At 36.9% G+C, this 27,138-nt stretch overlaps 1 protein-coding gene across 18 annotated transcripts in view; it reads right to left on the reverse strand.

The window, feature by feature from the left end:
- Nucleotides 1–27,138, reverse strand: part of BPTF (bromodomain PHD finger transcription factor) — a 132,456-nt gene that overhangs the window by 49,019 nt on the left and 56,299 nt on the right. For 14 of the 18 annotated variants that reach the window (XM_030762077.2, XM_089901433.1, XM_089901435.1 and 11 more), the window contains 7 exons: nt 22,637–22,825; nt 18,591–18,778; nt 16,494–16,849; nt 15,871–16,002; nt 3,717–3,846; nt 3,165–3,303; nt 828–1,007 (listed from right to left, as the gene is read on the reverse strand). In XM_030762077.2, the coding sequence (XP_030617937.2) occupies nt 828–1,007; nt 3,165–3,303; nt 3,717–3,846; nt 15,871–16,002; nt 16,494–16,849; nt 18,591–18,778; nt 22,637–22,825 (1,314 nt within the window). The remainder of the gene's footprint in view (nt 1–827; nt 1,008–3,164; nt 3,304–3,716; nt 3,847–15,870; nt 16,003–16,493; nt 16,850–18,590; nt 18,779–22,636; nt 22,826–27,138) is intronic. The other 4 variants (XM_089901442.1, XM_089901440.1, XM_089901436.1 and 1 more) reach the window with 2 other exon arrangements.

A 27,138-nucleotide genomic window follows, 5' to 3' on the forward strand; every position in this document is an offset into this window, starting at 1 on the left:
ATGATGGAATGCCACAAGGAAAAATAACTTAGTATGTGATAGCTATTGCATATACCAGTACCTTCACATAAGATTTTGTACAGAGTATTTTATGGTTATTTTATGGTTATAAAACATATTAAGCCTCATGCATTATCTAACTTAGTTTTTAAAAAAACTTTTCACAAAAGTCAATGTAAGTTCCTCAAAAGGCTGAACATAGTTATCTCTTGATCCAGCAATTCCACCCCTACGTATTTACCCAAGAGAAATGAAAACATATGTCCATATAAAAACTTGTACATGAATGTTCATATTTCCATTATTCTTAATAGCCAAAAAGAAACAACCCAAATGTCCACCATGAATGGATAAACACAACATGACGTATCCATACAACAGAATATCATTTGTAAATAAAAAGGAATGAAGTATTGATAAATGCTACAACATGGATGAACTTTGAAAACATGCTAAGTGAAAGAAGCCAGACACAAAGGACCACATACTACCTGATTCCATTTATATGGAATGTCCAAAATAGGCAAATCCATAGAGACAGAAAGTAGATTGGGATTTAGGGAGGACTGACTGCTAGTGGGTATGAGGTTTCTTTTTGGGTGATGAAAAATGTTCTAAAATTGAGTATGGTGATAGATGAACAACTCTGTGAATATAGTAAAAACTACTGAATTGTACACTGTAAGTGGGTGAGTTATATGGCATATGAATCATGTTTCAATAATGCTATTATCAAAGAGACATTGCAGTACCTTTCCTGCTGTGCGAACTAGATCCAGTGCTTTCTTATCACCCCCAGGCTGCCCTCCACACTTTTCTCTCCTTACCTTGGTCCTTCTTCTCAGTAACCTTTGAAATGTCCATTTCACTTTGGTCTGCTCCCTTTGTAGCATCTGAATCTTTTACCTCGCCTTTCTCAGAATCAGACTCTGTTTTTATTTTTTTTGGACTTCGTGGACTTTTTCTTCTATCTGATTCATCCATATTTTCATCCATATTATTTTTAGCTAAAAAAACCCCCAAGTATATAGTAATTACAAGTATGTCAAATATTAGCAATTTACTTTAATACACCTAGTTTAGTGGAAATTATCAAGTATATTCCAGCAATTTATACTTTTTTCTATTCAAAAAACCCAAAATACAAAAGTTGAAGCTATTACATTCTTTCTTATATGTTCAGCTGACCTAAAGCATAGAAGTAATGACTACAGTTTAGATGTACTTCAGAAGCCTTCACATATGAGACTATTTCAACCTGTTCACTGACTTCAGAAAGTCTGCATCAGTGGTTTCTAACATACTTTGTATTACAGAACCATATTAGAATTGGATAAATGCTATGATCCCCTACCCAGAAAAAAAGTACATACACAAACTTTTGTAATAAATTTCAATGGCATTTGAAATTTGAATACAGTTGAAGTTTATCTATAGATTCCAAGTTAAGAATACTTAAGTCTGTATCACAGAAAAGAGAAATAACCAAATGCAATGTGTAGCCTTGTTTGGACCTGATTTACTACTGGTTTCTTCCCTGCTGCCAACTGGGAGGAAAAGACTCAAAAGATGCTCCAAGACCAACTTGGTACCTGCTAGATAAAGGCCCAGCATTTGGACAATAGAAAACCCCATGCTAAGGAAAGTGGACACAAAATAAATGTGCAAAAGCCTAAATATTTTACATATTGATAATCTGGATTTTATTACATAGGTCAAACACAATTAAAGAAAAGCTCTCTATAATACTTTCTAAGTGCTACACAGGTAACTGGAACAATGAAATAGTAATAAAAATTATAACAATCTTTTAGAATTTATTATAATGGACGTTTAGCTTGAATATAATCAGATAATGTAAATGAATATTGAATATTTCTATTTAGCAAATAGAAACAGTTATTGAACATCTGCTATATGCAAGACACTCCTAGTCCCTAAAATATAAATTCCAGTGAGCTCTATAAAATACATGTTTTTTTCTGTTAAAAGGTAATTCAGTGACAACTTTCCCACATTAACAGTTTCAAAAATCTACTGGTTCAGGTTTCATGAGAACCATTCACAAGGAAGCCAAATCAGTTAGCTAGGTGTGTACATAGCACTTATTTGGCACTACAGCATGGGCTTCACAGGAAAGACCATATCACACCATAAATTAGCAAATATGCTGCAGAGTGAACAGAACTGCTTTTGAAAATTGCTTAGATAACAAAGGAGAGACAACATGGTAGAGTGCAAAAAGGGCAACGGAAGCACTATCTGTGTGACCTTCAGTATGGCACTTAACACCTTCATGAAATAATTTGTTTATGTAACATGAGTTTCAAAATATTTACCTCCTAAAAGGGCAGTTCACCTCTAGAGTTCTGTGATTCTAAACACTAAAGTTGGGACTTCCCAGGTGGCGCAGTGGTTAAGAATCCGCCTGCCAATGCAGGGGACACAGGTTCGAGCCCTGGTCCGGGAAGATCCCACATGCCGCGGAGCAACTACGCCCATGCACCACAACTACTGAGGTTGTGCTCTAGAGCCCACAAGCCACAACTACTGAGCCTGCGAGCCGCAACTACTGAAGCCCGTGCACCTAGAGCCCGTGCTCCACAACAAGAGAAGCCACCACAATGAGAAGCCCACGCACCGCAATGAAGAGTAGCCCCCACTCGCCACAACTAGAGAAAGCTCAGACGCAGCAACAAAGACCAAACGCAGCCAAAAAATAAATAAATGAAGTCATTAGCCAGTAGCATAAACTGAGTTACTATCTCCTTTATGTGATAGTGTTATGGAAGCCTCTATCGCTTTCTTTCTGGTTTTGTTAAACGTTACAATGCTGAGGTCACCAGACTGTGCTTCCTCAAGAAGTCAGGCAGTACTGAATTTAAGATTTTAGAAAAACAGTTAGGTAGCTGAGGCCTTCTTTCTTTTAACAAGTTTTATTCTATCATCTTTTTAAGCTAAAATCCTAGATATCAAAATCCCATGAATAAAGGTAATTTTAAAAACTTCAGAGTTTATAATTATTAAACTACATTAGTAATTTTTCACATTCTAGTAAGAATTGCAGAAGAACACTTTCATCCAAAATATAGTCAATATACTACAAATTTATAAGAATACAAATCAGAAACAATTATGCAGGAAAAACAGCTTAAGTTACTTACTTTCTTCTAATGACTTTCTGTAATTCACATTAGTATTGCCTGGCAATTTAGGAACAAACCTATAAACATGAGTTTTACTAATCCAGCTCCAACCACCATATCCTGTTACTCTGTATTCCTCTCCTTTTTGTTTCCAAACCTGGTGTAAGTGAAAACATGCTGATTAAACAAGGATGAGAATGTTTTATAAAGCACATGTGGTTTTACACATTTTTACTAAATAAAATCAATGGTCAGGCAAATTAATCCACCAGTCCATTTTATTTTCACTGAGAATCAAAGATTTATGAAGAAACTTAATATTCCTTTCTAATATGAAAAATATAAAACAATTTTACATTTATAACAATTTCTACAAATTGGTCTAATGACTCACCTATATTCTACTAAGCATATTCTATGCTTATAAAATTGCCAGAAAGAATTACTTCATTCCAACTACGTTAATTAAAAGTGTGTCAGAAGTAAAAAAAAAATTACTAAGTATTCAAAACTGCAGAATCAAAGTCTCAGAAATGGCTAACACAATTTAAAAGATCATACCAAAATTACCTGATGTTTAACTGGAAACGTATATTTTACCCATGTAGCTTGTTGCATTGTTTCTTCCTCTTCTTGTTTTTTCTCTTTTTTTTTGACTTTCTCCTTTTCTTCTCTTTCAATTGATGTCATTCTATGTAACCTAAGAATATATGGATAGAAAGACAGAATTACACTCAACTATAAAATATAAACAAAAAAGATAAAAATATAGTACTGAAAATTAGTAAGACAAAAACAAAGAATGGTTAGCTATAATCCCACAGCCCAGAAAACCCAGACTCATAAAAATAAGTAGATGTACAATTCTCTAATAGGAAAAAAATCAAATAGTACAAAAAGGAAAAAAACAGAACATGCTATCCCTCTCATATGCCTCTCCGTAAGAAATATACTCACTTATGACTTATTTATGCATACATCAACACTGTAATATGATATCCTTTTTGTGTAATTATAAATACAATTACACAGTCTTTAATCAATGAAAAACTGCACTAGATCTTTCCATACCAGAAGATACATATCTTCTTTCCTTCCCCCCAAAAGACCAACAAATCCCAAAACTCTTATTTTATCAACCAATATTCCTATTTCTACTAGTACTTGGGATTTTTAAGTCTTCAGAGGGTCCACTAACATAGAACTCAGGTTTCCTACAACCACAGAGAAAGGGACCCACAGGGCTCCTGCTTCTGGATGACAGGAAGGGTTGGGCAGGAAGGACCACATGGACTGGGCATTAATCATTAGGCCTAGGGCACAGACCACACTCTTTTTCCAGGTAAGAAAATAGATATCACTGCACCTACCAGTAAGGAGATGGGCAGGTCTGTGGTGAGGTTCTACTTTAAGGTGATCAGATTTTCATGAATGGGAATATTTCCCATAATGAAGAACATTAACCAAAATCCACAAAGAAAGGAGCTCCGGTCTCTAAGAGCCCTAGTGGTAGAAGAATTGCTTTTATCATACCCTACCCAGATGTAGCCAATTTCAAATGCACAGCTATGTGAAAAGAATAAAGAGATCTTTTGTTAACTTGGAGGAGCAGAAGAAAGATGTGAGAGGGGATTTAATTCTTTTCACCTCTGTCCCTCCACCAAAAACTTCCTATTTATCTATCTCCAATTTGAATAAAGTTTTGTGTCCTTGTGATTACAGCACCCTAGAATCTAGTGTCCCCCAGGCCAAGAGCTCATGCCTGTTAACTGCACACAACTAGTATAGCAAAGATTCATCTCTCACTACTGATGGGAGAGGAAAGGGAGTGGATTCTCACTGGGGACTAATTTAGTCTCAGATACCATAATTTGCAACCAGGGAGTGGGCAAAACTCTGGAGGCACAACATAGTGGATAACCTGCCAGCCTCAGCTCTCCAGAGTAAAGAAGTAGTGACCGAGCTACGACCAAGTAGTATTTCTCAACAGGGTTTTTGTGGGTTCAGCTTTAAACACCTATAAAAGGCCAGGTCTGGCACAGCAGCTGAGCCATCTTCCCAGATGGTGGCCAGGAATGGAGCACTGTCTGGGGAGAACTCCAGTGCAGTGACACTCTGGGAACGCACGGCTAAGCTGGGCACTCAGCTTGTGCTCTTGGTGTTCACATGGGGAACAGGTCCATCTTCATCATCAAAGACAAAGGCTTCATCTTGCTGACGCCAGGCCAGCGAGGTAGTATTGTAGCTAAACTGTGATGTCTGCTCTCCCAGAATAGACTCTACAGTTCTCACTATCTCCAACACAATCCTTATGGGAAAAGGCAGCAGGAAAGGTGAGCTCTGCAGGGGTTCAATTCCATTTAGTTGGGCAGAAATCTTGGCTACTGCTGGCAGCCTGACGCTGGTACTACGAGCCTCCAGACACCACTCCGTACTGGTGGGTGCACTGGGGGCAGGGGCTCCCTCCACACATCCTCGGTTCAGAGAGCCGGGCCAGGAGTGTGGACTGAGCCTCAACTCCGTTCCCCACCTCCACAGGGTTTTGTTGTGTTTCTCTTCCTATTACAAACAAAGCTACAGGAAACCATGTTTTACGTGTTTCTTAGCAAACTTGAGGAATATCCCTTTATGTTTCCCACTGGTAGAATGCCTGAGTCCAAAGAGTATTATATTTAAAGTGCTGACAGATGGTGCCCAATTGCTCTTCAGATTTGTACGCTTCACACTGCCATCAATTATAAAGCAACCCTGCTTTCCCGCACCCTCACTCAAGTTGGTACCAAACTTCTCAATTACTAGCCCAATTGAGAGAGAAGAAATACTATCCCATTGTTTTTATTTACATTTCTTTAATTATGAGAGAAGTAACCACTTTTTTATGTCTACTGGCCTTTTATATTTATTTTTCTGCCAAATGCCTGTTCAAATCCTGTGTCTTATCTGTAATGGGCTTTTCATTTATAAAAGGTCTTTTTCATTTATAAAAGGAAAGTTTCCATTTGTGGTGCACATATTTTTCCTCAGTGTGTCATCTGTCTTTTGGATTTGATTATAATATTTTTCCACTCAGAATTTTAAATACATATATCCACTTTTTTCATCTATGGCATCTGGGTTTTATATCTGTTTGAAAAAAAAGTACCACAACAGAAACATAAATTACTCCACGTGCTCTTAAGTTTTTTGTTATAGTTTTTAACAATATATTGGGTATTTTTCAATCCTCATTTGTCTGAATGTTTTTGCTGAGGCAGGAATCTGGGTGATATTTTCCCCAAACACACCCTCTTCTCCTTCTCTGACAGGCAAAGCTATCACAGTGGATTCCCACATGTGTTTAGGTCTATTTCTGGATTCTCTGTTTGATTCCACTGCTCTACTTCTTCTGTAGTACAAATTATTCTGATTATCATAGCTTCAAGATACATTCTAAATATCTATTCCCTTTTTTTGTAATACCTACTTCCCTTTTCTTACACATTTTCTAGAGGAAATATTTGTATCATTTTGGTCATGCCTCCCTCTCCCTCCAGGAAGAAAACTCCTATTCACAATGCAAATGAATATTAAATTTGATAGATTAAGTCAATATAATTAATATACTGCATGGCATCTTTAGAAAAATGCAACATACATATGTAAGCATATGATGTATCTTTTCATTTACTCAAAGTATCCTTTGTATCTTTTTTTTTTTTTTTTTGGCCACTGCACGGCAAGTGGATCCTAGTTCCTCAACCAGGGATTGAACCCGCAGTGGAAGTGCAAAGTCCTAACTACTGGACTGCCAAGGAAGTCCCAAAGTATCCTTTATATCCTTAGTAAAGTTTTAACGATTTCTTTACATGCTCCTAAATATTTATTAAATATATTCCTGGTTTGAGGTGTTTTGTCGTTGCTGGATATTTTCTTCATTGTAATTTTTAGAAATATGTAAACTGTAACCAAGTTAAGAAACAGAACCTTATCAATAACCACTACATCCAAAACTAGTGTGTCCCACCCCCAGGCAGCCACTATCCTGACTTTTGTGTTATCATTCCCTTGCTTTTCTTTATAGTTTTACCACCACCTATGTGTGTATCCCAAACAATATAAAGTTTGGCTTTTGAAAACTCAGCAAGAAGAAAACTAGCTGCATGAGCAAGAACAATATTGTCACTATTAAAAGAAGGTTCCCAGGAAAAAATGAATTTGTCTCCAGGTCACCTTTCACAAGTTAAGAGCCTCTTGTGGTGCAATCAGAGGGCACAGTCATGAGCAACGCCTAGAAGACAGTGCGCTCACCACGCTCAGGGTACCTGGCAGGACCATGTGTAAACAGGTGCACTGCAGAGACAGAATCATGCATCGCTCTGCTCTTCCTGCTTTTGTGCCTTTTGAGGATTCTATGGCGTGACTGGTGAAAATTCTCAGTTCTCCCCCACTGACTTGGGATTTGGCTTTCCTGGGTAGGGTACCACTCATCCTCTGGCAATACTGCTTGCAGTTTTACTGGTGCTGTCTTCTCCGTTGTTCCCCTTGTCCGTTGTGGGTTTATGCTTTGAAAAAATCCCTTTGCCATAGTTTTGGTGGAGTTCAGTGGGGAGCAAAATTAGATGTGCTCATTCAATTTGTTATTTTAACTCAGAACTCCCGCTTTTCTTCATGGTTACTATCTGCATATATAAAACCGACTGTTCAGTATGCGGGTCACCTTATTTTCATATTGTTTTATAGTTTTTCAGTCAATTAAGTATATAATGAGATCAACTATATATAATTACATTTACCTATTTATGTTTTATTTCTCTCAGTAAATTGCATTAATACTTTAAAGAAAAGTTAAAAGATAACAGCAACAGTGGGGATCTCTGTTTTGTTCCACCTAAATGTTAATGGGAATACTTCAAGGGTTTCATCAAAAAACATGACGGTTTGGTCTGAAATACATTTTTACGAAAAAGGGGAGGGGGCATTCATCTATTTCTACTTACCCAAGTTTTTTTATAAACCAAGAATTAATAATGAACTTATATCTTCTTAATAAACAAATACCTTCTTGACATCTAATGAGAAAATCAAAGTTTTCTTTCTTTGACTTCTTAAAATAGCAAGGTATTAATAATCTCCTAAGAACAGACAAATCTTCCATACCTAGAGGAAGTCAAATTAGTCACGATTTATTATTCTTTTAATTTACTCTTGACTATATTTGCTAATGCTCTAAGATTTCTTGCATACACTTCTATTTGCTATTAATTATTAATCAATGGTAAATATTAATAAATGAGACAGGGCCATGATTTTCTATTTATCTATTTAACAAGTTTTAGAACAGTTTTGTACTAACAGAAATAATACTGAACCGGATTTCCTTCTTTTTCTATTTTATGGAACAGTTTAAACAGAATTACCCGTTTCCTAAAATTTGAAGAACTTCCTTATGAAATCATCTGGTCCTGCCCATCTCCTTACTGATATGTGCAGTGATATCCTTCAAACTGAACCAGAAATCCTTTTCTTGCCCAAGAGTGTGGCCTCTGCCCTACTATCCAATGATTCAGATCAGTGGGACTCTTCCTCCCTAACCCTTCCCCCACCCAAAAGGAGGAGTCCAGTGGGGCACTTTCTCTATGGATGTAGGAAGCCTGAATGCTATGTTAGTGGACTCTGTGAAGGTTTGAAATCCAAAGTATCAGTGAGAGAGATTCAGAAATATTGTTTGTTACGACCCCTTTTTCATTCTTGATATTGGTTATTTGTTCTTTATCCGCCCCCCCGCCCCGTTCCTGATAATCTCAACAGAGGTTTGTAAATATAATAGTATCTAAGGTACACATCTGTTTTCTATTTCATCAAATATTGACATATTTCCCATCTTTGGTTTGACTCATTGAGATGCATGCCTAGCTAGTTAATTTGCAGTTTTTCTTGTTCAGTGTAAGCACTGAAGGCTACCCATTTCCCCTAGGTACTCTTTAGCTGTTTCCCACAAATTTCAATTTATGTTGTATTCTCATGAATATTCAATTCATAATGTTTTCTAGTTTCCATTATGATTTTTTGACCATTTGTTATTTATTTAGAAGTATATTTCTTAAGTGTCAAGCATATAGGCCTTACACTTCTTTAAACTTTTACCACAAATGTCTACATCCCTAAACAATACAGCATTATATTAGCATACATTCTTTTAACCTTTACATAAATAGAATCACACTACATACATTTTCAGGCGAAGAACTGTTTCACTCTGCTGTACATTTTTTTTTTTTTTTTTTTTTTTTTTGCTGTACACGGGCCTCTCATTGCTGTGGCCTCTCCTGTTGCGGAACACAGGCTCTGGGCGCACAGGCTCAGCGGCCATGGCTCACAGGCCTAGCCACTCCATGGCATGTGGGATCTTCCCAGACCAGGGCACGAACCCATGTCCCATGCATCGGCAGGCGGACTCTCAACCACTGTGCCACCAGGGAAGCCCCTATTTTTAGTTTTTTAAGGAACCTCCATACTGTTCTCCACAGTGACTGTATCAATTTACATTCCCACCAACAGGGCAAAAGGGTTCCCTTTTCTCCACACGCTCTCCAGCATTTATTGGTTGTAGATTTTTCTTTTTACATCTTTATTGGAGTATAATTGCTTTCCAATGGTGTGTTAGTTTCTGCTTTATAACAAAGTGAATCAGTTATACATATACATATATTCCCATATCTCTTCCCTCTTGCGTCTCCCTCTCTCCCAACCTCCCTATCCCACCCCTCCAGGCGGGCACAAAGCACTGAACTGATCTCCCTGTGCTATGTGGCGGCTTCCCACTAGCTATCTATTTTACGTTTGGTAGTGTATATATGTCCATGCCTCTCTCTCGCTTTGTCACAGCTTACCCTTCCACCTCCCCATATCCTCAAGTCCATTCTCTAGTAGGTCTGTGTCTTTATTCCTGTCTTACCCCTAGGTTCTTCATGACATTTATTTTTTCTTAAATTCCATATATATGTGTTAGCATACGGTATTTGTCTTTCTCTTTCTGACTTACTTCACTCTGTATGACAGACTCTAGGTCTATCCACCTCATTACAAATAGCTCAATTTCGTTTCTTTTCATGGCTGAGTAATATTCCATTGTAGATGTGTGCCACATCTTCTTTATCCATTCATCCGATGATGGACACTTAGGTTGTTTCCATCTCCAGGCTATTGTAAATAGAGCTGCAATGAACACTGTGGTACATGACTCTTTTTGAATTATGGTTTTCTCAGGGTATATGCCCAGTAGTGGGATTGCTGGGTCATATGGTAGTTCTATTTGTAGTTTTTTAAGGAACCTCCATACTGTTCTCCATAGTGGCTGTACCAATTCACATTCCCACCAGCAGTGCAAGAGTGCTCCCTTTTCTCCACACCCTCTCCAGCATTTAATTGTTTCTAGATTTTTTGATGATGGCCATTCTGACCAGTGTGAGGTGATACCTCATTGTAGTTTTGATTTGCATTTCTCTAATGATTAGTGATGTTGAGCATCCTTTCATGTGTTTGTTGGCAATCTGTATATCTTCTTTGGAGAAATGTCTATTTAGGTCTTCTGCCCATTTTTGGATTGGGTTGTTTAATTTTTTGATATTGAGCTGCATGAGCTGCTTGTATATTTTGGAGATTAATCCTTTGTCAGTTGCTTCGTTTGCAACTATTTTCTCCCATTATGAGGGTTGTCTTTTCGTCTTGTTTATGGTTTCCTTTGCTGTGCCAAAGCTTTTAAGTTTCATTAGGTCCCATTTGCTTACTTTTGTTTTTACTTCCATTTCTCTAGGAGGTGGGTCAAAAAGGATCTTGCTGTGATTTATGTCATAGAGTGTTTTGCCCATGTTTTCCTCTAAGAGTTTTATAGTGTCTGGCCTTACATTTAGGTCTTTAATCCATTTTGAGTTTATTTTTGTGTATGGTGTTAGGGAGTGTTCTAATTTCATTCTTTTACATGTAGCTGTCCAGCTTTCCCAGCACCACTTATTGAAGAGGTTTTCTTTTCTCCGCTGTACATTCTTGTCTCCTTTATCAAAGATAAGGTGACCATATGTGCGTGGGTTTATCTCTGGGCTTTCTATCCTGTTCCATTGATCTATATTTCTGTTTTTGTGCCAGTACCATACTGTCTTGATTACTGTAGCTTTGTAGTATAGTCTGAAGACAGGGAGCCTGACTCCTCCAGCTCCGTTTTTCTTTCTCAAGGCTGCTTTGACTATTCGGGGTCTTTTGTGTTTCCATACAAGTTGTGAAATTTTTTGTTCTAGTTCTGTGAAAAATGCCATTGGCAGTTTGATAGAGATTGCACTGAATCTGAAGATTGCTTTGACTAGTACAGTCATTTTCAGAATACTGATTCTTCCAATCCAAGAACATGGTATATCTCTCCATCTGTTTGTATCATCTTTAATTTCTTTCATCAGTGTCTTATAGTTTTCTGCATACAGGTCTTTTGTCTCCTTAGGTAGGTTTATTCCTAGGTGTTTTATTCTTCTTGTTGCAATGGTAAATGGGAGTGTTTCCTTAATTTCTCTTTCAGATTTTTCATCATTAGTGTATAGGAACGCGAGAGGTTTCTGTGCATTAATTTTGCATCCTGCTACTTTACCCAATTCATTGATTAGCTCTAGTAGTTTTCTGGTAATATCTTCAGGATTCTCTATGTATAGTATCATGTCATCTGCAAACAGTGACAGTTTTACTTCTTCTTTTCCAATTTGGATTACTTTTAATTCTTTTTCTTCTCTGATTGCTGTGGCTAAAGCTTCCAAAACTATGTTGAATAATAGTGGTGAGAGTGGGCAACCTTATCTTGTTCCTGATCTTAGCAGAAATGGTTTCAGTTTTTCATCATTGAAAACGATGTTGGCCCAACCCCTAGTTTTAATGTGCTTTTCCCCCAACTTACTAGGGAGGTTAAGCATCTTTTCACGTTTCTTGGCTATTTGTGTCTCCTTTTCCCTAAGTTATGTTTGCACCTCTGGCCTTTTTTTCTACTAAATAGTTTGATTTTTTTTCTTACTGAACTGTAGAAGTTCTTGAATATACTGTGTATACTAACCCTTTTTTGATTATAGTATAATAAAACAATAAAAACACCTTCAACCAGTCTAGGATTCAGTCTTTTAGGATGACACATTACTATAAAACTCAAACCACAGAAAACCATTGTTTACTGCTATATACATATGTGATAAAACTACACAGTAAAAGGAAGGGTGTAACAAAACACAAATGTAAAAATGATGGTTATCTCTCAGGAAAGGCAAGGTAATATGAATGCAAAGTAAATGCAATAATAATGTTCTTATTTTTAAATTGGGTGGTGAATTCACAGGTGTTCATTTTTTTATTACCCATTATAGCTTATGTATTTCACACAATCTTATGTACATATCACATAATAAATGTGAAGAAGGAAAGTCACTTTTAGTACGTGCACACACACAGGCATACACATGCACACTCATTCAAATCTGACAGACAGCACTCTTACAAATGAAATAAATAAAGCCTGCCTTAGCTATGTCAGGGGAGATACTGAATGAATCAAGAAGGAAATAAAACAATCAGAAAAGAAAAGGAAGGAAGTATGGCAGGAAGAAAAGCAGGAAGAAGGAACGAGTGAAAGCAAAGAGAGGCAAAGAAGGGAGGAAAAAGGGAAGGAAATGGAGAAGGAGAGAGGGAGGGAGGAAGAAGAGAACTTTTTTTGCTCCAGAGTCACAAAGATAATCTCTTATATTCTCTTCTTAGAGTTTTAACGTCTGCTTTTCACATTTAGAATTTACTCTACCTGGAACTGACTACTGTGTATAATATAAAGAATGAAGTTCAATTTACCACTGTACGGACAACTAATTTCCTCCTCATCTTCTATTAGACAGTTCATCCTTTCCAATGCTACTTCCATCACATACTGTATTTCCATATATGGGTTGGTCTCTTTCTGGACTGTTTATTCTGTACCACTGGTCTATTTGTTTATACCACAGTATTATAGCTACCAAGTAAGTTTTGTTACATGGGAAGGCAAGTCCTTCCACCTCGTCCCTCAAATTTACCTTTTCTATTGTTGTCCCTTTCCATAAAAACTTTTTAACCATCTTGTGAAATTCTACAGAAAGCCCAACTATAATTATTAATGTGTTTGAACTTAATCTGTATATTAAGGTGAGAAAAATTGACATTGTCAAGACACTGAGTCTTCCTATATGTGAACAGGAGATATATTTTCATTTATTTAGGTGTTCTTTAATGTTTTTCAACCAAGACTTCATAAACTTTTTCAAAAAAGATCCTGCCTCCAAACCTTTACTATTGAATATCATAATAAACAAACATTTTATAATAAAATATTTGGTTGAATTTCTAGATACTGCCTTAGGATCAAGTCTTAGAAGTCTGTCACCTAAACATTTGTGACCATACTACTGCCAAAGTGTAAGTCCTATTATTAATTTCTAATTTTCATGAATCATGGTCTCTAATTTTTTAAAAATTCAGAGTATGCTATTTTATATCACCTCATCAAAATAAAAAAAAAGTTCTTTCGTATATATTACCAGATGTGTCATACTAATACAATGCATGATACAATTTTATAACTCTAGTTACAGGTTTAAAAGACTAGTCATGGGAATTCCCTGGCTGTCCAAAGTTTAGGACTCCACGATCTCACTGCCGAGGGCCCGGGTTCAATCCCTGGTCAGGGAAAGAAGATCCCACATGCCACGCAGTGCACCAAAAAAAATTAAAAAAATAAAATAAAACAGGATAAAAGACTAGTCATAATGACATACCAGGAGGGGAAAAAACCCTAACTAAAAAAAAAAATGAATTGCATTTTCATTAGAATGTTTAATATTTAGAAATGAATTTATAAAAGCTTTGACTTAGTCTCTTTTTTTTTTTTTTTTTTTTTGGTACACAGGCCTCTCACTGTTGTGGTCTCTCCCGTTGCGGAGCACAGGCTCCGGATGCGCAGGCTCAGCAGCCATGGCTCACAGGCCCAGCCACTCCACGGCACGTGGGATCTTCCCGGACCGGGGCACAAACCCGTGTCCCCTGCATCGGCAGGCGGACTCTCAACTGAGCCACCAGGGAAGCCCTGACTTAGTCATTTTAAGTTACATTTGAGTACTGAAGTTTTCTTTAGCAACATTTAGCTTAGCTTTAGTTCTCAAAATATTGGTCTCTGCCACCAGAGACCACCAACACAAGTTTCAGGATGAGCACTGAATAGGAGACTGTTGGGACAGAAGAGTTTGGGGAAAGCCTGGAAGTAAATGCAAGAAGGAAAAACAGAAATATAGGCCTCACAATTGCCTCTGACTTTCCCCTTGCTCTCCCTGCCCTGAGAAAAGGCGGCAGTGAGAAAAATACAGGCACACCACCCATTTAGCTCTCCTCTCCTGGGCTGCGCCGTTCGTAGCACCTTAACTTAACCCTGTTGTGTTTTTTTTTTTTAATCCTAGGAAGAATTAAGTCCATTCCATTTGTGGAAGCTTCTACCAGTAGCAGCAATTACAATCAAAATAGGAGGGAGAGAGGAAAGAGTATCCATAAGATTTATGGGGGGGAAACACTACAGAAAACTGAAAGCAACCCTTAGCAGATGAAAAATATTTAGTAGGCATATTTATTTTTCTTAAAATTTTTCATTATAAGATAAAACACAGGGGGCTTCGCTGGTGGTGCAGTGGTTAAGAATCCATCTGCCAAGGCAGGGGACACGGGTTTCAGTCCTGGTCCACGAAGATCCCACATGCCACAGAGCAACTAAGCCCATGTGCCACAACTACTGAGCCTGAGCTCTAGAGCCCGCGAGCCACAACTACTGAGCCCGCGTGCCACAGCTACTGGAGCCCGAACACCTAGAGCCCGGGCTCCGCAACAAGAGAAGCCACCACAATGAAAAGCCCACGCACCGCAACAAAGAGTAGCCCCCACTCGCTGCAACTAAAGAAAGCCCACGAGCAGCAACAAAGACCCAATGCAGCCAGTAAATAAATAAATAAATAAATAAATAAATAAATAAATTTATTTTTTAAAAAAAGATAAAACACAGGTGTAGAAAGCAACACAAAATATATTTAAATTAAAAAAAAATACAGCATTATATCTTTGGAGTGGGACCTGTAGAGGGGCAGGGAAGGTAGAAGGAGCCTTACTTTTTACACTGAATAATAATTTACATTTTTTACCATAAGCTTATATTAGGTTTATAATAAGAACTTTTTAAAAATTAAAGTTAAAAAATAAATCCATTAGGGCTAAAAAGTAGATTCAAGTCACAAAATTTATCTTTTTTGTTAACCATCTGCTAAAGTCACACAACTCTGGGTCCACTTAGGAGCTACATGATCTTTGGCCAGATACTCGACTCTAAATAAATCAAGATGTCTAGCACACTCCAGAATATTCAAAAAATATAAGCATTCCTTCTATTCAATAAAAACATTTTTCACTTTAGAACATATTTTTAATTTTCATATACCTGATCTCTTCTCATCTTCATTATAATCCTATATCCTAAATAAGAACTAATGTTTATTCAGGTTTACATCTTACATGTTTTCCTCCATCTTATAGGAGGAAAATGAGGTCAAGAAGAGTTAAGTCTTTATTATGGCCTTTTCAACACATTAACTTTCATTATTAATAGACTAATATTCTAAAAGGGAGACTAACACACCATTCACAAGGCTCAGAATTCACTTACCTGGTATGTCCTAAAGATTCCCGCCAGATTGGGAGCATCACAACTGGTTTAACTGCACACTCCAAAATAGCTAAAGCCAACGCAAATTCTCTGGGTTTGCTACACATCTGAACGGCCTTGATCCAATTTGCCCTAAATTTCAGAAGGGAAAAAAAAAAGGAAAAAACAAAATTTCATCTTGTTGATCTTAAATTAAAAGCACAAGAGCTGTAATTTATGAAGACTTCATCTTATACGGCATATGCTTCTAGGCTAAGCAGGTATAAAATACACTGCTACTGGAAGTTTCTACCTCACAGAATCATAGGTTTTAAACACTGGAGGAATCTCAGAGGTCAATTCGTCCTCCAAATCTTTAAACCTTCTATGATGTTCTGGAACTCTGGACTCCACTTGGTTCCGGGAATAAAGACTCTGCTTTCCAGAAATCTTCCCAATGTTAGTGTTGGATCGGTAACTTTAGAAGTAAAGTTACTCATATTCCTAACATCCTCAGTGTTCTGCTGACTAAAATGACTTCATTCAATTCATTAATAATGACAGTTTAAAGTATGCAACTGCAATAATCATTTTGTAAATATTTACTATATTTACAGCAATAAATAAACCTTAGTTTCCTTTACCTGTGTGAAGCCCAGTTGGGATGAAGAAAGGAGGAAGGGATATTGTTTTCCAACTGGGTGATAGTCAGTCTCAGAGTAGATATGGTAAGAACTTTGGATCCATGGACAGAACCATTCCATTTGAACTCTCCAGCTGGAGTCAGACAGAATTTATGTGCAAGATGCCTTCTCTTATCATGGTCTTCTCTGTGCTGGTGCTTATTCAAAGCAAATGAATTGGTGGAGTACTGATTGTGGTAGACGCGATACTTTCCCTCTTGACCCAACTTAAAATAATTGTTGATATTTCCCTTCATGACCACTTCCTTTTTGGTGCTCAACCGTGAAATTTCTCCTTGAGAATTAACTACCAGTACCTGACCAAGAAAATAAGAAGATTCCATTATTTATGTCAAATATGTAAATTTGATCAATTGTCTTTCAATAATTTGTAATTTATCATTCAAAATAAGTTAAGGTAAATCTTATGACTGAACTTTTGAAGTTTAAAGATTTTTTTGATGTGGACCATTTTTTAAAGTCTTTTATTGAATTTGTTACAATACTGCTTCTGTTTTTCTCTGCTTTGGTTTTTTGGCCGAGAGGCATGTGGGATCTTAGCTCTCCGATCAGGGATCGAACCCGCACCTCCTGCATTGGAAGGCGAAGTCTTAACCACTGGACAGCCAGGGAAGTCCCTAAACTTCTGAAGTTTAAAAGTTGAGTTAAAAGCTAAAGCTAATTGTTTATAATTAAACAACCAAGATATGTCTGCAAAAAGAAAGAAAGCTAAGCTCTATTAAAGTGCCTATTATATGTTGGACATTATTAAGTACTTTCATGTATCTCAAATATACACATGAAACTAAATGTGTGATATATAAATCATTCACCAATCATTTTCTCAAGCTTACAATATACAGGGGTTAGAGACAAAAGAGGGCATGAGGGCATTACATGTACTATTCCCGCAAACATATATTCCTAAAAATACCTTTTCTTCTGCTCCTTTTATCATTCCAGCTTTAGATAAGAGCCCATGGATATGTTAAAATAGTGTTTCAAATAGTTGATTCCAATCCTTTAGTGGACTGTGAAATCAATAGTGGGGCTTATTCAGCTTTAAAAAAAATGAAATATAATACAACAGACTAGAAAAGAAAATACCAGAATGCTTCCCACATGGTAAAATACTACTTCAGGAAACTTTTTTTTTTTTTTTTTTTTTGCAGTACGCAGGCCTCTCACTGTTGTGGCCTCTCCCGTTGCGGAGCATAGGCTCCGGACATGCATGCTCAGCGGCCATGGCTCATAGGCCCAGCCGCTCCGCGGCATGTGGGATCTTCCCGGACCGGGGCACGAACCCGCGTCCCCTGCATCGGCAGGCAGACTCTCAACCACTGTGCCACCAGGGAAGCCCTACTTCAGGAAACTTTTGAATGTACTGGGTTGCTATGAAAAATGTCTTAGTGAGGGTCAGAGTAAAAAGAAGCCTGAAAGCCACTGCCTTAAAGTCATTTCTTTGATGTTAAAAACACTGCATTAAAAAACAAAACACTGCATAATCTTGCATATCTACCCTGCAAATAATTCTCAAATCTGAGAGACACAGCTGTGGCCCTTATTCTATCATCATGGCTTGCTGGGAGACAGAAATACTGAGTCCTAGCTTCAATCTTTTTGTTCACAGTCAGAGTTGAGATGCTGTGCTGTTCTATACACTGTGCTCTGCCATCAAGGGGTAAGTCTTATCTTTTAGCTGCAGGTTCATCTAAAATGACTACAGCCAGAATTGAGTATTAAATCTTTAATAAAGCCCACAAATAGCCTACCTGTTCCCACATGTGAAGAAGCAGCCTCTATCTCTTTAGAATTATATACAATAAAACTAACCATATAGTAAGAAAGAATACTACCCATTTACAGCATTTCTATGCATGGATTGAAATTTGGGTGTACAGCTATACTTATCATAATACAAACCTAACACTTTTAATCTCGTTACACTCTCGGAAGTGAGGAAAATACAGTTCAAAAGTACCTCTACAAACTTCCTGCCCCTATTTTAAAAATTATTTTACATTCCAGAGATTTTTGTTTTAAACAGGAAAAACACACCTCTTTCCCCTCCTTAAATAATTTATTTGCTTCGTGGGCTGCGGCTGCCACCTGTTGGCTCTTCAGCTGACTCAGTTTGCTGTCTGGATTCCGTAACCTGGTGATAATCCGAGTTGAACCAGACGCTCCTCTTCCACCTCCAGGAGACTCACTTATTTCCCCATTAGACTTCTCTGATTTGAAATCACCTGTTACCAAATAAAAAGCCAAAAGTAATTGCTAACAGTAAGTAAATTACATATAGTAATAACACCTTACTTATCCAAAACTTCTATCTGGTAGACAACTAAGATCCAGAAAATAAAAAGTCCTTGAACAGCCAAAGCAAATGCATTAATTCTTAAAGTTTCACTCCAAAGAAAGTATGTCAGAACTTTACTGTGAGTCATTTATTATTTTACAGAAAATTCAAACATGCCAGGTTATCTGTTTTAAAGCTTAGCTACTAGAAAAGAGGAAGGGCTGCTACAGATTTACAAGTAACAAACATAACTCAAAATGCACACTAATAAAATATTGCCTTATATATTCGACATGGATTTCTATATTAAAAGTAAAGGATATAATTAATTTTAGAAAGATTTCCACTGAAATTCTGTTTAAATACCTAATAATTTAAAGCGTATAAACATAAATGTCAAGTGAATTCTTTCCTAAAGAATCTAGACAATTATCTGTGTATGTAGATAACTGTACATGTGAAAATCAACTACATTAGCTTTTTTAGATACAATAAAGGCCTCTCACATTTTCATAATATCTTAATTTTTTTAAAGTGACAGATGTAACTGCCAAGGAGCAATTTCTGCTTTTCCAAAAATCTCACTTCAGCTGAAAATTTCTATACGTTCTAAAATGACTGCATCACTATCCAATTTCCACTGGCCAGACAGCTGAACAAGATCTCATGTTTCTTTCTTAATTTAAAGCTTTTAAAAACTAAGACAGTGTGGCACTGGCAAATGAAAAACCAAGCAGAAAATATGGCACTGACTAAATCAAGATGGGGTAGGGGGTACTGGGTATCTTGCCATCTCAGGCTGGAAAGCTAGTAACCTTCAATGTGTGGTAGCAAAGCAGTTGGTTAGTTAGACTATCCATGATGTTCTCTCGGCTCTCAGACCATGATTCTACCCATGCTAGAGTTCTGTGCCAACATGATGAACTATAGCAGCAACTTTTTTTTTTTTTGGCCACATCACACGGCTTGAGGGATTTTAACTTCCCAACCAGCAACTGAACCCGGGCCCTCAGCAGTGAGAGTGTGGAGTCCCAACCACAGAACTACCAGATAATTCCCTACAGTGGCTACTTCTTGGGACTGTCTTTGAAGTTCTACAATAAAGACTTTTTAGACATCATTTAGTCAAGGCCAGACTTCCTAAAAGCAGAAAGGGAATGGCACAGCACTTTTTAAATTAAGCGCCTCAATTTAGAGCCAACAATCCAACAGGTGAGAGTCAATCCTTTGCCACTTGCTAAATTTAGTGCAGATAAGGGAAAGGAGGCAGAAAATTCATCCCTGGGGGTACGACTTGAAGGAGCAGAGAGAGGGAACAAGGCTAAGAGTGGAGGTCATTGTCTAGCACACCCTGCCCAAAGGCCACATTCCTGTTTAAAGGAGTGGATCACTGTGATGCAGCCTGGAGGCTAAGTACAGAGCTGCCTGGCCCTAGCCTCCCTAACTCACTGTTTAATGAGTCAAGAGGCAGGAGCCTAGACAGACTTCGCTCACCTGGGGGCTGAGGCAGACAAACTGGGCAAGTAGAGGGGGTTTACCCTCAGAGACTCTGAGCCAAGTTTCTGGGCATTAGATACTAGCTGGGTATTCAGGCAATCTATAAGGGGGTGTTACTGCCAGAAAAAACCCCAAACCTGTCACACTGGGATGTATAATTATTCAAACCTACAGCAATTTCCAGCAGGCCATCCCTGACAGAAGTCAGCTGGATCTAGCCTGTTAAAGAAGAATGGCCTCCAGAAGAGGGACCTTCCCGTATGCTTCTCACTTCTCATCCATATCCATTCTCCCAGAAAAGGGCAGCCAGGTTTATCAGAGAACACCGTCCACCATCAGGTTAATGAGTGTTACAGGTAGCTAAGTTCATAATTTGGCTCATGGATTGTAAGATCAAGATAAGCCACAACCACACATAATCAAAATAATACACACAATACACAGAAATCCTAGATACAGTTAAAATTACCAGATGTTCATTTTGGGAGAGAAGTTTTTAAAAAAATTTTCAGTTGTGGGTGAGATCTTTCCATTATGTTAGGCAGAGGCTTTTTTAAATTTGAATACACACGTTTGTACTGAGCTAGGGTGGAACTGTGGATATTTGCTGTTTCCTATCTTCACAGCATCTCTCCTTTGGAAAACCATTCCTACCCCACTCCAATTATATACTTTTGCTGGAGCCATCAATCATAATACCTTGCCTGCCCTGGCCACAGGAGTAGGAACAATATGTCCAAGATAGGCCACTCAAATTCCTTCCTCAAGGACTTTTGATTTGGAGCAGGAGTAGGGGCCTTGCCTTTGGGTCACAGACCTTGGAAAGATATGAATACAAACCGCTGATGCCATCTTCCCTGCCACTTGGGGAAAGCCTGTCTGTATTAGGAGAGAATGAGGTTAACACACAAACATATGCAGATCCAAAAGGTGAGACAGAAAGAGGAAAATGGAAAGAGTTTTGATACCTGGAGGTCCAGTTATGCCTGGTGATGGCTTGGACTTCCCAATTATATGAGCTAATTAAATTCCCTTTTCGCTTAAGCTAGTTTAAGCTGGTTTGGTCACTTGCACTTGAAAAGGTTCTAATTAAGACAGATCTCCATCTCATATCATACACAAAATTATACACCAGAAGGATTAAAAACAAAGTTATAGAAGTATTATGTGAAATTACTGTAAAATATATGTATGTTCTTGGGATAGGGATGGTCTTCCTTAGTAAGACACAAAATCCAGAGAAATCCTAAAGAAAAAGACTGATAAATTTAACTGCATAAAAAATGTAAAAATTTCTTTATAAAACAACAGAAAGGGTTAAAAACAAGCAATGACTATATAAATATATAGGTAAAATCAAAAATTAATACCCACAATACATAAAGCATTCCTAAAACTCATTTGGGAAAAATATCAAAATTCAGTAGGAACAAATCAGCAAAAAATATGAATAAGCAATTCACAGAAAGTTCAGCAAACACATGAAAAGAAAGTCAATCACATTAGTAAGCAGGGATATGCAAATTTTAAAATGAAATACTTTTCACCATTGGCAAAAATGTAACAGATAGATGATGTCAAATTTAGCGAGAATATGAAGAAATACACATACATGTAAATGATTAGTATAAATTCCTTTTAACGTACAATTAAGCAGTAGCCATCACTATTTTTTAAATGTACCTACCATATGATCCAGCAATTCCATTTACTGTATCTATACTGCCAGAAATACAAGTACACGGAGATACATGGTGAGGATGTTAAAAAGCACCACTAGTTGTAATAATGAAAAAACTGTTAGCCTAAATGTCCATTAATAGAGAAATAGTAAATGAATTATGGTTCATCTGTACTGTGGAGTACCATGCAGCAGTTAAAAAAGAATAAATTCAATTCATTACATGAAAAGAACCCCTACATGTATTACTGAGTGAAAAAAGCAAGATGCAGAACAACACATGCAGAATGATCCCGTTTATATTAAAAAAAAAAAAAAAAAAAAAAAGACTTTTTGTAAACATACATACATTAATGTAACTGCACGGAGAAAGATATAAAATGTTACACACCAAATAATGGTGGTTACCTTTGGGGAGGGGGTGTGAAAAAGATGTATTTTTTCCCAAGTGCTTTTTTATTTTTTTAAAACAAAAACACTGAGTGCAAGTGTCACTTGTGTTTAAAAAAAAAAAAAAAAAAGGGAAAACAAAATCCAAATCTTCCCACCCCCATCAAACTTTTATTTAAAAAATTAAAAATTAAAAAAATAAAAAAGCTCCTTTCAATGTATGAAGTGTATTCTTACCTATCTCTTCTTGAATAGAGACAGGTGTATGAGATTCTCTTTCTCCATTTTCAGGATCATCAGCTGCCTTAGCAGATTCACTCTGGGAAGAATTTAGTTCACTGCTGCTGTTACTGTTTTCCAGATTAGGCTGGGTGGAGGTAGTGGTAGCACTAGTGTTACTGCTGTCACATGTCTTGTTAGGTTCTTCTAGAAAAATAGAATATCTGATTTTTAAATTGGAAATCACATCAAAAACAACTAATTGTCAGAAAAGACATTTAATTGTTTTAGGGTTGCATTACAAAGCTAGATTTTAAAAAGCTGCTCATGTATGAATAATGCAATGTATGAAAAAAATTGCAAACAACATCCTATGAATTGTTTTTTAAGTCTCCCAGTATTAACTCAGGCTCTTATCACCTTAGTGTATAGTACAAAGCAGACAATCTTTCAGAATAATAAAGTGATATAACAATCTCACAAAATTTATGTGCCAAATACTGCAGAAGTGATTTTGTGAAGAAAATCCCTCAAAATCTGAAGTTTATATTCTTACTTTTCATAAAGTATTCAAACAGTATTCGAAACAGAATTAAACAGGATTATTTATCTCTAAGGTTTTCTGCCTGAATTCTATACCCCCAAATTTAACTAGAAGGTAATGCCTAAGTGACTGTTAATTTTAAGACCAATATAATAGTATCACTAGGAGTATAGTTCCTAAAAGTATATCAAAATGAATACTACCATGAACTGAAAGCCTAGGTCTTTCCTCGGCAGTTCAGAAATCTAGAGCCTCCCTGTGCATTTCATTTTGCCACTATTAAGATACCTTTTAAATCAATCCCCTAAATTAAAAGTCGTGGACAGTATATCACAAAGGCTATCTGTAATGCATCACGAGCTCCTAACTTTTTTTTTGAGTAAAAAACCAACAACCTGATAGAAAAATGGGAAAAATATATGAACAGTGACGAAAGAAATGAAAATGGCGGGAATTCCCTGGCGGTCCAGTGGTTCAGACTCCGCGCTTCCACTGCCAAGGGCCCCGGTTCAATCCCTAGTCAGGGAACTGAAATCTCACAAGCCATGCGATTCAGCCACAAAAAAGAAAAAGAAAAATGGCCTTTAAACATGGAAATATGCTCACTTAATTCAAAGTAAGAGAAATGCAAAGTAAAATCGTATAGAGAAACTACCTCTCAGCTACCAGACTGGCCAAAAATCCAAGTCTCGTGATACACTCAGGTAGAGAGGCAGTGGGTTAAGAGGTGCTGCCACACATTGTTGTAGGACTGTAAAATGGTGCAAACTGGATAAAAGGGAACTGACAATATCTAGAAAAATTACAGATGCATTTACTCTTAACCTAGCAATCTACCCTGAAATACACTGGCAAAAATACTAAATTACTTACTGATATTTACAGAGGTATTCACCGTAGCACTATTTATAATGGCAAAAGACCAGAAAAAACAAAATGCCCATCAATACGGCACTGGCTGAATAAAAGGTGGTACATACAATAAAATATCATGCACCATAACAAGGACTGAGGAAATCATTATATCCACATATGAAATGATCTCAAGATTAAATGTAAAAAGAAAGATGCAGAACAGTACTTAGAGTATGCTAATTTCATGTAAGAAAGGGAGAGAAATGTGAATTTATGCACATATTTTGCTTTTCTATACAAAAAAAAAACAACACTAGAAGAATAACCAAAACTTAATAAAAATAGCTACCTGTAAGGGAAAGGAAGTAAATGGTTACCTAGAGAACGAAGGGATGAAAGTGGAAATTCTCTGAATAGGTAACAGTTACAAAGTTTGACTTTGGAATCATGTAAATGTTTTACATTTTTTAAAAATTCAAGTTAGAAATGCAGCCCCTAAAAACTGAAAGAAAACAGCCTAATCGTGTATCAAGTTGTTGGCATAACCACACAGAGAAAAAGATTATTTCAAGTGACTTTGGAACACAGAAATTTGACTATACATTCTTACTGGAAATATGGTATAAAGATAAAGAGCTGCAAAAAAATCTTAAATGCGGTTCAGTAGTCTTACTGTGAGCAATAATATTGGTATTATGAAATTACTATGCTATTTAAATCATTTCTTGTTACTGTTATTAATGCACATCAGGATATTAACAATAATTATAAAAATAATATATATTATTAATGGACATCTATAACAGGATAAAGCAAGTATATAATTAAGTTACTGTTGTTAGGAACTAAGGCATTCAGTATAAAGGAAAAGAGATACAAGTGTAAAAAAAGAAACTAAGTATGCAATCCTCAATCTGAATTTGAAATGTCAACATGAATTGGTTTTTTTCTTTTCCAAAATACCTATTTCCTAACACTACCCAATAAAAAAGCCTAGAGGCAGTGAGAGCCCAAGAGCAGTAAATATTCTTGGGCCCAGATGACAGTCTCTAAATATCATTTCCCACAAAAAGGAAACAGGGCTTCTTGCAGGAATTACTGATTCCAGGTCTGGGGTAAGAAATGTATAAGATAAGCCGCATACATCTTATTCTGCCAAAAAGCAAAAAAGCAAAAGAGACTACTGGGGTCATACACAGCAAAAAGGACTCAAAATCCAACACAAAGGGCCTCCTGAAAATCAATATAACCAAATTAATGATAACTACAACTGACTGAAACAAACTGCATACATAAAGACCCATGAGTTCAAACAGATACTTAAAATGAGAAAATCATGCCCCTCCCCCCAAAGTTCATAACTCAAAAATCACCACTGAAGGTAACTGGACACCAACTCCTGACTCTGAAAATCAGATTTTAAGAGAAATAATTAAGCATTTATTTCTGCTTTAATTATATTTCAAGGTATTCAAATAGACTTAGTTAATGAGGGAAAATTCTTTACAGAAGAATCCCAGTTAAAAAAATACTGAAAAAAATTATAGAATTAGAAATCATATACTATAACTTCCAAATAGACAGCTGATTTTGAACTCACTGATCAATCTTAGAATTTGTAAAGGTAAAACATACAGACATCACAATGAGCCTTTTGATGCAATATGATGTGAAATACCCAGAACACAGCTTATGAAGTATTCTTGCCAAAAGTCGTTGAAAATGAATTTAATCAAGCCTTTAGAACAAATTAAACACTAAGAAGGAAAGAAAATCCTGGATGTGGGATATTCCATAGTAGGATATACTAGGATTCTTTAAAAAGTCAGGGAAGGGGAGAATGCTCTAGATTAAGAGACTCAGTAGATATAAAACCAAATGTCATGTCACGTGGGGATCTTATTTTGAGTTATTTAAAACACAGCCAATGTTTAAAAAAATTTTTTTAAGTGAGGAAATTTAAATTGACTTGATAGTAGATGACAGTAAGGAATTGCTGTCAATTTTATTAAAATGATAATGGCACTGTAATTATATAAGAAAATGTCCATATTCTTTAGAAATGTATGTAGGACTGATATAACATGAGGTCTGGGATTTGCTTTAGAATACTGCAGTAAGGAAACAACCCAAATTCACACCATCAGGAAAGGGGATAAACTGTGGTATAGTTACACAAAGGAGTATTGTAATACAGTTAATGTGAAAGAACTCCAGCAACATACAACATTATATTAGTAATATAAAGCGGAAAGATTAAGTTCCCCGAAGTTATACTTAACACATACACTTAATAAGACATACTTAACACACTTGCTACACAGTTTAAAACAACCGAGGGCTTCCCTGGTGGCACAGTGGTTGAGAGTCCGCCTGCCGATGCAAGGGACACGGGTTCGTGCCCCGGTCTGGAAAGATCCCACATGCCGCGGAGCGGCTGGGCCCGTGGGCCGTGGCCGCTGAGCCTGCGCGTCCGGAGCCTGTTGCTCCGCAACGGGAGAGGCCACAGCAGTGAGAGGCCCGCGTACCGCAAAATAAAATAAAGAAACAGAAATACATAGATTTTAGCAAACCACGTAGATCAACTCAATGAAGCAACAGTTATGTGGGCTATACATCACTTTGACCTCTAGTATCAATAGTCTTAATTCTACTGGATTTCTGTTATAAAAAGGAAAGAAAATATTAGTGAACACAGGATTCAGGGTGACAATCACTTCAGGTAGGGTAGAAGGATGCAGGCGATGAGAACGGGGAGATGGCTCGATACAGGTGAGTTTCAAAGCAGGACTTAGACTTCTGTTTTGGGTGATAGGTTCCTAGGTGTTTATTTCATTAATAAAGATCATTTCAAACGTGAATGAATAAATTAAGGGGGACTATGTAATGACCAATGATGAGTGCAATTAACTGAGGATTATGATTTATCTAATAGTGTACACATGGGGTCAAAGGGGGGCGATTTTTAAAAATTTGAGTCCTCCCCACTCAAAAAAGCAGTTAAAAAAAAAAAGCATGAGTAAAACGAGTATGACAAAATATTGATGATTTTCTAATCTAAGTGTTAAAATATGGGGGAGGGGTCATTATACTATTCTCTTAACTTTCGTGCATGTTCATA

This window comes from Delphinapterus leucas, chromosome 19 (genome assembly GCF_059928025.1).
Source record: "Delphinapterus leucas isolate spDelLeu-1000000601 "Yukka" chromosome 19, BTC_Dleu_Yukka2, whole genome shotgun sequence".
Lineage (NCBI taxonomy): Eukaryota > Metazoa > Chordata > Mammalia > Artiodactyla > Monodontidae > Delphinapterus > Delphinapterus leucas.